Genomic DNA, 12500 nt, shown 5'->3' on the forward strand with positions numbered 1-12500 from the left:
AACGAAAACAAAAGTAAAATCATCTGCGTTCCTGTTGTGCCCCCACTGTACATTCTGTACATCCACTACAGACACGTGGAACCAGGCTTGAATAACAGTCAGACAATGGAAAAATCAAGAAAACAAGCAAACAAAAAAAAGAACAAGATGAACAGACTCGTTTTTTTGGCAAAGCAGAAGAAAAAGTGACAGGAGAAGCGCACCGCCGACTGATCCTTTCTGTCCGTTTTTGTTTGTGTTCCGTCTCTTAAATACACCACCCCTTCTGATTGGCTCTGATTGTCCTTCACAGTCATGTGACGCCACTCTGGTTGTCATGGAACCCCCTCAAGTGCATATCCGCGCCGGGCGACGCGCAGACAATGTTGCTACAGCGTTTCGTTTCTTTCGTGTTCGTTTATTTTTTTCTTCTTCTCCGTGGCTGTCATGGCAACGGCGGAACGAACACAAGCCGTCCGTGAGTAGAAGTCTTCTTCAAATACCTCGGTGACTGCAGGGGTCCCAGAGTTGGATTGATTGAAAAATCTTTTGTCTCATAATATTGCATTCTTCCAAATGCTGCCAAGTGTAAACTCTGATGCGCTTTGGTATGTTTCGCTTTTTCTTTTCTATTTTTTTGGGCCTGATAAATATCTACATTATTATAAAGGATTATTAAGGTATATAGGCTAATATAGATTTACACAGACTAGATTCTTTAAGGATCAGACACAATCAGAAACTCAGTTTCTTTTCCAGTATTTATAAAAAAATAATGAAAATAAAAAAAGGACATTTGAACCCCTTACAGGACATAGTGAATAATAACCCCAACCGAACAAAGACGCAGAATAATGTTTGGATGCACATAAAAAAAAGAGCCTTACAAAAATGCCTTCTTTTTTCTTTTCATTTCCTTTTTTTTTTTTTTACAAAAATCTCGCCAACGCCACTCAATGGTAGTCTCTTGCCTAGAGCAGGGCCTCAAAAGCCTGATATTTTTTACACTCTTTGTACAGTTTTGACCCTGAATCAACACACATTCTCAGATCTGATACTATTCAGTGCACAAAGAGGGGAGGAAGGGGGCGCTGTCGCCGCCGTCCACCCCGCCAGAACGACCCGCCGCCCGCCTCCAAGTCCGAGTAAGAACCCAAAACCCAACCCAGGAAAGGTCCTCCATATTCATCTATTTAAAAGACAACAAATATTATATGTATACTATTTACAGTCGAAGATGTATTTTACACGTTGCTGTACAGGTAAGGCTCTTGCCTGACCGTGGTGGCCACGAAAATCACACACACACAGTCCAGCAAGCACGCCGACATACACACACACACACACACACACACACACACACACACACAAACACACACATACACACATACTGCCCAGCCAATCGACCAAGCGACTGGGCATCTACCTAGACGCTTGAAAAGGAGGATACGAGAGAGGTATTGACTTGTATGGCTTGACTCTTATGGCTGTCCAACACCCAGTTCGCGCTGGACAGATGTATATTCATGGGGTTTACTCTTAGAGTTTAAAAAGACTATGAAGGCTGTGATGGAGTCCAGGCCCTTGACCAGTGAGCCCACACACAATCATAACAGGCACAAGCGCACGTGGAAACACACACATGCGCACACGCTCACACACACACACACACATCACACACATCCTCAACCGATATTTACTCTGAGCTTGTCAAATAGCCATCAAGGCCATTGCAGCCGCTCTGCAAACAAACACATACACACACACACACACACACACATACAGAAAAACGTGTGTACATACACACACACGCGCAGGCACACACACTAAACTACAGTGTTTAAGGTCCTGTTATGGGATCGCTCAGTTTTGATGCCGTTTGTCACACTACAGCGACCGGCGAGAGACCGCAAAGGCCATGCAACCCAGTGTGGTTTACGGAAAGCCTCTTCATTCAATACAGTCTTTTAGCCCCCCTCTCTCCTCTCTTTCCATTCCTCCCCCCCCCCCCCCCCCCTCTCTCTCTCTCTCTCTCTCTCTCTCTGCACATTCATGACACACTCCTCTGTTTGTCTGAGGAGAGTATTGGTTTGAATCGGTCGTGTTTGTAAAAAGGCTCTGCAGTGTTTCATCGTAGACATTCCAGTGCTTGTGGAGGTGGCGACCACCTCGTTCAGCACCCCAAGTGCTCTTGTGTTTTAGATCCCGCTTAGATCCGTGCTTCCAACGGCACACAGATTATTGTTTTTCGTTTTTTACCTCCCAAACCGGTTTGGTTGAGGTTCCCCGCACCACGGCCCACTTCTGATAAGAGCTATACAAAAGATCCCTGCTTGCAATGCAGGTTTCTCCCTCATTATCTTGCTGATCTTCCCCCTGCCATCAGCAGCGCTTGTGGGCGTCATCCTACAGGGGGGGTGCAGCTCCATCTCCGATTGGTGTTTTGGGTAGAGGACATCTCCGCTGTCTGTTAGTCCCGCCCTCCCCCTGTCCATCAGGAAGAGCGTCCTCTACAGACTGCACTCGACGGAGCGCGCGCCACGCCGGGGACGGACATCACCGCCCTGATCCTTCTCCCCAAGCAGGTGGGTTGCTAGGATACAATAGCCACTCCCTCTGCGCTGACCAGCTGGCCTGTGGTTGGCTCGTAGGTTCCCGCCTGGTAGAACAGGTCGTTGGTCATGCCCCCGGGCTTGCGTCGGCGAATCAGGTGCTCGTATTCGTCTCTGCCGACCACCTGGCAGCGGTGGGAAATGGTTTGCACGTCGTTCTCGTCCTCGTGGCTAGACTGGTACAAAGCATTCTGGGTAGGGGAAGATGGAGGAGATGGAGAAGATGGAGAAGATGGAGAAAATGGAGAAGATGGAGAAGATGGACAGGTTGCGTCAATAAAAAAGCAATAAAGGCACAAAAACACCAGATTTAGATTTCCCATCAGTGTCGGTTTTGGTGACCAAAACCAGCTCGGTGTCTGGGGTTACCTTGCCGTCGCGGTGCCTCTTGCCCAGGCGGGTCTCCTCTGGGTGGTAGAACCACTTGACTCGGACCACCATGCTGGAGCTCCAGGACTCCCACAGGCTCTCCACCCGGCCCACGTAGGGCAGCTGGGGCCGGCCCGGGGAGAGGAACACGGCGCAGTCCCCCACGCGGACCGTCTCCTTGCCCCGCACGATGGCCTTGTAGAAGAGCTTCCTGGCTTTGCCCTTCAGACCCCTCCTCTGTTGGCACAGACAGCGTTTTTCAGTCTCTCGCTTGCCCGGGACATTAGCATATGCAATGTTTTGCTGGTTTCGGTCTGCCAGCAAGATTTAAATAAAACTGGTACAACAACCAACGCCGACGACAAACAAGACTTGTCCGCACGTGTACAAAACACACCGTAGCTTTACAGTACACTGTCAACACACTTAGTGTGTAGACATTTAGCAACGCTACGGAGAGAGTCACAAAGCACACACATGTCTATACATCACGCTCCGACTACAACACGACGCTTCCTTCCCCCTCCAGTGTTTTCCCCGGGTTCTCACCTGCGTGGGGTTACCCGACCATTTCCACAGTTGTCGTCCTGGCAGGTGCGGCGCCACCCGGGTCAGCGGGTCGGGGGAGGACATCCTCTGCCGCTTGGCCGACGACTGCTCCTTGGCCGCGGGCTTTGGCTGCTGGTTCCCTGGATGGTTGAGGCCCGGCGGGTGGGAGTTCAGGGCGCCCTCCTTCTTTTTGACCTGGGATTTGGCCGCGCTATTGTTGGCCGCGACACCGCGACTGGAGACGTACTCCTGCCTGTCCTCCGTCCTCTCCGCCCTGCCCTGCCCCGACCCGGACACGGCCAGGGAGGCCTTGGCCGCGTAGGCGTGGGACGACGACGACGGCGGCGGCGGCGGCGGCGGGGGCGGGGCCGACGGAGGGGGGCCGGAGGTGGCGGCGGCGGCGGCGGCGGCGGGGTCGGGGCTCAGCGGGCTGGAGGTCAGGTGCTGCCGGCGCTTGTGCTTGTCCTGTTGGAGGAGCGCGCGGCGCAGCAGCACCGAGGAGGACTCCTCGTCGGAGGAGTAGGAGGAGTCGTTGTCCGAGGAGCAGACGGAGGAGGAGGAGGAGAGGGAGCCCGAGGAGGAGGAGGAGGAGGTGGAGGAGGAGGAGCACAGGGAGAGGCGGGAGAGGAAGCGGCCGCCGGGCAGCGAGGCTGCGGCGGCGGCGGCAGCGGCGGCTGCGGTTTCAGCGCTCCTTCGCCTGTCGCGGTCTTGACCCTCTTCGTCGTCGTCTTCATCCAGCTCTGAGTACGAGCTCGGGCCGTCGCTGGCGTAGTCCAGACTGTAGTCCCCTCCGTGGCTGCTGGACAGAAGCCCCTTGCTCACGTGCTGGGCGCTTTTGGGCAGGGGGTGCGACTTGACCACGCCCACCTCCCTCGGCCCTCTCCCTTTCTTCCCGTCCTTCGCCGGCGGCGTCGGGTGGGCGTACCGCATCGGTGTTCCCGTGGCGGCCACGGACTTCCCGACCCGCCCTCCGCCCCCGCCCAGCCGGAGCAGGGCCTTGCTGTTCTTGGTCTTGGGGGACGTCACCCCCTCGTGGTCCAGCTTCACCAGGAACTGCCTCTTGTGGCGCTCGTTGGCGGGCTTCCGGACCGCGACGGCGGACGGCGTCGCCACCCCGCCGGCGGATGAGGAGGAGGAGGAGGACACAGACGGGGCGGACTCCAGAAGACCGCCCAGAGAGGTCCCGGTTGCCGCGCCGACTGGCCGCGTCCCGCCGGAATTCCCACCGGCACCCGCGAAGGTTGCGTAACCGTTGGCGATGCTGCTGAAGGAGTCCACCTCGAACGGGGATCCGAAGATGCCTTTGAGGGGCGCGGCGGCGGCGGCGGCGGAGGTGGCGGAGGTGGCGGCGGCGGCGGCGGCGGCGGCGGCGGCGGCAGCAGGGTGGGGGGAGGGCCGCTGGAAGATCCCCAGGTCCCGCTCGCGGATCCTGCGCTGGGTCTTCCGGGACGTCCCGTTGAAGAGGAAGAAGTCCACCGGGGGTCTCTTCCTGGGGGCGGACCAGCTCAGGGGGCTGGCGGCCGTCTTGGTCGCGGCCCCCTGCACCGCCGGCACGCCGGTGGGGTTCTTGGGGATTTTCTTGGGCCTCCCGACTGAGGAGGGCGGAAAGGGAGACGGGGAAAGGAATCTCAGTCAGTACGGGCTTCATGACACCCCTCTGAAAACAGGAGCTCGATTAATTATGAAACTGAACGCGCCTGAGAAACCGTATATCTCTATCAGCCCTAATTTCCCGCTTGGCCGGGTGAGTTTCAACGTATCCGTTTCACTGTGAGACAAACTTGGTCAACCTGTATGTACCTCCAGACTGATGTTCTGCAGGGCGACACGCGATGAGTTACGAGATGGCTAGTTAATGAGGCACAGCATACCAGTCGCGCAGTGCCATGATGTGATTAATGAGTTCACGTAAAGGGCAAAGGGTATACACTATGTGAATACATACTGTACGTCTAATTTTGTGGCCAAAGGCGTTTTAACAACAAATTTGATAATGAGTGTTAATAATAATTTATAAGAGACATATAAAGTATATATAAAGTATAAAATATATATAAAGTAAAGATAAAATATACTGTATATATAAGTGTTGTCTCAAGTGTTGTCTCTTGTGTGTGCACGCAAGCTTAAAGTGTTTGTGTGTGTGTGCCTGCGTGCGTGTGTGTTTGTTTGTGTTTGTGTGTGTGTGTGTGTTTTTGTGTGTATTTGTTTGAGTATGTGTGTTTGGGTGTGTATATGTTGTATGTATGAGTGTGTGTGTTTGTGTGTGCGTGTGTGTTTGTGTGTGCGTATGTTTGTGTGTGTGTGTGTTTGGGTGTGCGTTTCTGTCTACATCAACTGGTTGGACCAGTACTGCCTCTATATGGGGGTCTGTTGGGCGGTGGGTTTTAAGGCTACGATGTCTGAGTGATGTTCCTGTGGTGAGCTGAACCTCCTCAGGCTGCCTCCTCAAGTGAAACGAGAGCCTGGCCACACCTAGCACATACACAGGTCAGTGTCTGGCCACAACATACCATCAGACTCTGCAGTAGTATACTATAACACTGCCAAATGGGAGGCGGGTTTTCCCTTTGCCTTGCGTTCGTTCGAATTGGAGCAGAAGTATTTTAACAGTCTCCGAGACGTTTGACTAGATTTCACTCGGGTGGTGATATTTTGATGCCTCACCTGGCCTCTTCTCTTGGGGCCTCCCTGCGGCCTCCCCATTGGTTGATTTTTCCAGCTGTGTTTCCCTGTTGTCCTTGGCGGAGCTCCGTCTCCCGCGGCGACCGGATGAGGTGAGAAGAGCCGGCGATGGCTCCGCACCTGGTAGAGGAGCGATCGTTAAAGACATGAGCAGAGTTGACGACATTACCACAACTTATCTAGGCCTGTTTGACATACAAACAACATGTATTTGGTTGTTTGTTTGTTTTTTAGTTTCTTTCTGTGTGTGTGTGTGTGTGTTTATCTAGCTGTTTGTCTGTTTTTTTTGTTTGTTTGTTAATATCTGTCTTTCTTCAGTTTGATCCTCTCTCTCCCTCTCCCTCCCTCCCTCCCTCCCTCCCTCCCTCCCTCTCTCTCTCTGTCTCTCTCTCTCTCTCTCTCTCTCTCTCTCTCTCTCTCTCTCTCTCTCTCTCTCTCTCTCTCTCTCCCTCTCTCGCCCGGCCCAGCGGCCTGCTACTCACAGTGGACCTGGTACCCTGGGGGGAGCACTCTGACGTTGGGGAGAGAGATCCGTCCCCGGTCGCCGTCGTCAAACTCCACCATGACACTGCCCCCCTTCTCCTCCTCGCCCGGACCCCCTGCACAAGACACACACACAGTTCAATTAAATTGAATTTAATTAAATAAAAATACTTGATTAGTGATGACAAGCTCGAAAACGAACACATGTTTTATTTTAGATGGGCATGAGTTTCTACACACACACACAGACACACACAACCACACACACACACACACACACACACACACACACACACACACACACACACACACACACACACACACACACACACACACACACACACACACACACACACACACATATGTTTGTGTGTGTGTGTGTGTGTGTGTGTGTGTGTGTGTGTGTGTGTGTGTGTGTGTGTGTGTGTGTGTGTGTGTGTGTGTGTGTGTGCGTGTGGGTGTGCATCACGCGTCACGTGCCCTCACCTCGCTGAACGTATCCAGGGTACAGGCAGCGGGAGCGCTCGCTCCAGTACGCACACACCCTGGTCCCGGCCGTCAGGATGGACTCGCTCTGAGGCCGCACGTCCAGCACCTGAAAAGAGCGGTCCAGATGAGGTCAAACACAGAGCTGGCGCAACACACACACAGCTGGGTGATATCACCCCCCCCCCCCCCACCCCCAAAACAGCCCTCTCCCCCACACACACACACACACACACACACATTCCACACCAATCCGGACAAAGCCCGGTGGTTACACTTAATGTTTCCTGCGGTTCGTTCCCGAGCTGCGGCTCAGATACTGGAGAACGGCGTATTTTTTTTTAATTTGAAACAGGTGTGAAAATGTTGGGTTTCAGGGAGGAGAAAAAAAGCGTGATGGAGGGCAGATACTCACAGCTTCCTGCAGCAGCTGCTCCAGAGAGTAGATCCTGGGCCTGTTGGCGCGTTCTCCTTCTATCACCACACTGAATCTACAGCAGAGGGAGAGAAGGAGAGAGAGAGAGAGAGAGAGAGAGAGAGAGAGAGAGAGAGAGAGAGAGAGAGAGAGAGAGAGAGAGAGAGAGAGAGAGGGAGCAGGAGGGAAAGAGTGTGAGGATAATACACTTTGTTTTGTCCCAGACTTCAGAGCTTCGATGAATGACGGTCAATGGCCGTTTACACTCCCAACAGTTCAATTATAGAAATGCCATTTTTTATTTTGGTATTTCAATCATTTTGTTGTCAAGCAATGTGTCTGTTATGGTAAACTAAACTACACTGCACTACTACATATTATGCTTAACAAAGTTAAGCATAATATAACTTTGTTAAGCATGAACTACAGACCAAAATGAACTACAGCCGAGTCACAACACTATGTCCCTCTTGATCTAAGGATCCTACTCTACAATAAACCAAACTATGCTTCGCTATGCTAGTCTATGCGGGACAATACTACATTAAGCTAACATAAGCTATGCTATGCCACACTAAGCAACTATAAACCATGCTATGCTAGGATAGGCTATGCTATGCTAGGGTATGGTACACTTGTGATTCTGTGCTATGCTATGCTAGGCTAGTCGACACCTAACTCACATAAACTACGCTATGTGTTGCAAGGCTAGTCTTGGTTGGGATTGGCTACACTAAGCTAACCTAAAAGCAGTTAAGCAGGGCCTTACATGTCGGGCAGGTCCAGCGTGTGGACACAGGCAGCGTACAGAAGCTCGTCCTCCTTGGAGATCAGGATCTTCAGTCCGTCCACCAGCATCTCTTTACTCAGCACACAGTTAGGCAGCGCTGGGGAGAGAGAGAGAGAGAAGATGAAGCGATAACACAGGGAGATCACACGAGAGCGAGGGAACGTGTGTGCATGTGTTTTGATGCGTGTGCATATGTATTTTGATATGCATTGTGCATGCCTTCAACACAAACACACACACACAACACATACAGTTAGCCACGTATTTGTATGTGCGTGTGAGTTTGTGTTTGTTTTTTGTCTTTTTCCTGTCACACAATACTAAATTATGTTGTTCTGTTTGTTTCGTGTTCGAGTGGCCCGTGTGGTTGTCCTTTTGCCACTGCATGTGCACATTTGCATATCGGTGTGAACTTGTGTTTGCACATCCATAAATCTATCACTTACATACACACCCACACGTGGGTTTCTGTTTCTGTGTGTGTGTGCGTGTGTGCGTGTGTTTGAGTGACTGAGTGTGTGTGTGTGTGTGCTTGCGTCTGTGCGTATGAGTGAGTGTGTGTGTGTGTCGTGTATGTGCTTGCTTTCTTTTGTGTGTGTGTGTGTGTGTGTGTGTGTGTGTGTGTGTGTGTGTGTGTGTGTGTGTGTGTGTGTGTGTGTGTGTGTGTGTGTGTGTGTGTGTGTGTGTGTGTGTGTGCTTTCATGTGTGTGTGTGTGTGTGCGCTTCTTGTCTGGTCACATGGTCCTCACCAGGTATTCTAGAGGGCATGTTGGGAGGAAGGAGGTCCTGGTCCTCCTCCTCCTCTTCCTCCTCCTCCTCCTCCTCCTCTTCCTCCTCCTCAGAGAAGCTGCTCTCCTCGTCGAGGTGGAAGCCGTCGTCCGCGGCGAAGCTCTCAAGGAGGCGGCTCACCGCATGCCCCGTGGCCTGAGGGCGCAAGGGGAAAACAGGATGTGATGTCATACAGACAGGATGCCGGACGTGGCTTTCATCATCTCCAACGCCTCCATTCAAGCTTGATGTGAGGCAGGAACTTCAGGTGATCAAATCCGAGAATTCCCCCAACCCCACCCTCCTCCACCCCAAACCCCCGCCCCCGCCACCACCCTCCTCCCCTTCTCCAGATTCTCAGAAGTGGACTAACCCGACTACCAGGAACACACATCGTAACTCCAACTCCCAGCTTTACTGTAACTGGCTGTGGAGAACTCGACCATAGCCTGACAGGCCTCACGTTATTGGGAAGTTCTGAGGAACAGAAATTGTTTCCTCGATGTGTGCTTTCATTGTGCCTCGCTCGTAAGTGGCTTTGGATAAAAGCCGTCTCCTAAATAGACTAAATTAGAGGTTTAGTGTAATGGATTTTAATGTATCCTTCGGTGTTCCTTTTTCCCCCCCCACAGAAGCGGGATAAAGAGGATGTTCCGGGACGTTTACATATCAAGTGAAGAGCGCACACACACACATGGATGCCTAAAAATGGACACGCACAAACAACCTGTGCAGACGGGTTTTCGCCAGTTTATCTAATGTTAAGTGTGACGGGGATTAGAAGACAGCTCACTAAACAGGTTCCTGCATGGCGAGGACCACGTATTCATGAAAACCTACAGGTGATGCGTGTCTGTCTGTGTGTTTGTCTGTCGGTGTTTTCAAACGTAGTTTTCCACATTAAGGGATCATATATTTTACTGACAGAAGGCTCATCACCTCAGGGCATGGAAGATCTTTCACTTTATTTGTTGTTACGGGTGTGTCTTAGTGTGGCGGGGTTGGTGTGTGTTCAGGTGTACCCGTTAAAGTTCATCGCAGCTGTATAACTAGAGTTCGTTCAATGTACGCACGTGAGTGTGAATATACAGATGACTTGCGTGGGTGGATATAGACAGTTAAATAGTTTGAAAGCTTCATAAAGGCTGCCTCTTTCCCACTGATGTGAATGTGGGCTCAAGAGTCGTGTGTAGGTGTGCTTGACATTCGTTTGAGTGTATTCTGTCCTTGCGTTTGTGTGTGTGCGTGTGTGTGTGTGTGTGTGTGTGTGTGTGTGTGTGTGTGTGTGTGTGTGTGTGTGTGTGTGTGTGTGTGTGTGTGTGTGTGTGTGTGTGTGTCTACGTGTGTGTGTGTGTGTGTGTCTTAATAAATCTAACTATAGAAGTGTTGCACATCCATTTCTATGTAGCTTCAAATTCTACAGCAAACTTTCACTCACTCTATGTGTGTCTTTGTGAGACCGAACAAGAGAGAGAGAGAGAGACAGAGAGGCAGAGGGAGAGAGAGAGGGGGTGGGGGGGCTGCAGGCTTGCATTGGGTGTGTTTGGGAATATGGTCGTTGTCTTTGTTCTCCTGTTTGGTTCATAGCTATGTGTTTTTTGGACATTCCTTTGTGATGAATCCAATACCAGGAACCTCGAGGCAATCCTAACAAACATTCACAGCACTGCTTTGGCAACAACTGCCCACATAAATAACACAGTGCGAACACACACACACACACGCACGCACGCACGCACACACACGCGCACACACACACACACACACACACACACACACACACACACACACACACACACACACACACACACACACACACACACACACACACACACACATGACTGAGCTCACATTCAAATCCTTTGAATATTAGCATCTGACAATGAAATGTCATTTGACTACATCAAATATGGAACGATTATAACCAGTGGCGCACTGGCCATCTGTGAGTTCTGGAGAATTACAGGGCCGGCCTGGCCCATTCCGTGAGCCATTCGAATTGGGATGAATTGATAAATTAATTCATTAATATTGAAATAAAATTTTACAGAAATTGTACGACCACAGGGACTGTCTATGGCTGTTAGACCGGTCCAACGAGGAGGGCTTTGAAGTCCCAGCAAGGCCAGGATAATCGCTGATCTACCCGGCAGGTTTTGCATGGTTTGGCAGCGCGGTGGTTATTCTTCTGGCTTCATGTGGGGTGTTTATGTTAAACGTTTTTTCTTTGTGAGCTAATAAGGAAGTAGTGGATGAAACGACGGACGGCCTCGCGAAAAACTCCCTTCTTTTTTTTTCTGCGTCGGTTGAAGTACAAAGCACACGCGTGCATGCGTGTGCGTCGACGAGAGACGACCGTGATGACGACCCGAAGCCTGTTCGGCGGCGGCTTTGATCCAAAGGTCAGCGTGCTACGCTCTCAGACGTGCAGAGACATGATACCCCCGTGCGTCGCTCAAGTGTTCTTTAAACAAACCCGCCGCACTCGTTTGAGTGGCTTCTATCACGGGGGACACACATGATGACGGGGGGGGGGGGGGGGGGGGAGAGGAGATGGCACGCAACGTGTCACCACAGTACACCGGCTCTCCCTTCCAAATCACCCACCTGCTTGCTTCTGTTGCGACATCCCCGGAAGATCTCCTCCCTCTGGCTTCTCATCCACTGGTCTCTCCTCTGAAACAAGCACACCACCCACAAACAGCTGTTAGCTGGAAGCCATAAAGGCAGGGTGTTTTCCCCCCTCTTCAAGTGGTTTCATCCAATGCGACCAACGCTACATTTTTTCATAATTTATGGGGTTGAGGCATCTTGCTCAAGGGCGCCTGCATGTTGGTCATGGTTCGTTGGGGTTCAAACCCCAAACTATTCAGCAGGAAGTCAAACTTCTTTTAAAATAATTATTGTGCTCTGTCTTGTTAGTTCATTTCTTTTAGATAAAGCTTTATGAGTACAAATAAAATACACCCTCTTACCTTTCCCAGAATGCCGTGTGCTTCTGAACTCTTGGCTTCTTTATTGAACCTGTGCAAATCAGCCACAGCGACCAGGTTACCCCGGCCATCGCTGAAGCTGTTGTCCAGGGACGAAGCCCCCCAGCTGGGGAGACACTGCCTCTTGAAGCCCTGGTGATCCGGGTGCTCCATCTCTGTGCTCACAAGGCTTGGTCTACCTGGAGCTCTCCTGGCGACTGTACTTGGCAGGCTCACAACACCTGGAGGAACAGGAAGTGCGACAGGAAGTTACCATTAAGACATAATCCCGGAGCTGATATGAAGTCACACATTTTGGATTATTTATTCACGATCCTTCAACTTCTCTCCAGAGTGTAATGTGAGACGCTTGGTGGTGTGACGATTCTAAC

The 12500-nt window shown here is 51.4% G+C and overlaps 1 protein-coding gene across 1 annotated transcript in view; it reads right to left on the reverse strand.

The window, feature by feature from the left end:
* Positions 1-2001: 2001 nt before the first annotated feature.
* bahcc1b (BAH domain and coiled-coil containing 1b) overlaps positions 2002-12500 on the reverse strand; it is a 13473-nt gene continuing 2974 nt past the window's right edge. Inside the window, exons 5-15 of the mRNA XM_056576536.1 lie at positions 12112-12350; positions 11744-11812; positions 9118-9292; positions 8348-8465; positions 7579-7654; positions 7164-7272; positions 6677-6793; positions 6177-6314; positions 3510-5101; positions 2961-3197; positions 2002-2782 (exon numbers count right to left, since the gene is read on the reverse strand). Of these exons, the coding sequence (XP_056432511.1) occupies positions 2573-2782; positions 2961-3197; positions 3510-5101; positions 6177-6314; positions 6677-6793; positions 7164-7272; positions 7579-7654; positions 8348-8465; positions 9118-9292; positions 11744-11812; positions 12112-12350 (3080 nt within the window). The 3' untranslated portion in view covers positions 2002-2572. The remainder of the gene's footprint in view (positions 2783-2960; positions 3198-3509; positions 5102-6176; positions 6315-6676; positions 6794-7163; positions 7273-7578; positions 7655-8347; positions 8466-9117; positions 9293-11743; positions 11813-12111; positions 12351-12500) is intronic.

Source organism: Gadus chalcogrammus, chromosome 18 (assembly GCF_026213295.1).
Source record: "Gadus chalcogrammus isolate NIFS_2021 chromosome 18, NIFS_Gcha_1.0, whole genome shotgun sequence".
In the NCBI taxonomy this organism is placed as follows: domain Eukaryota; kingdom Metazoa; phylum Chordata; class Actinopteri; order Gadiformes; family Gadidae; genus Gadus; species Gadus chalcogrammus.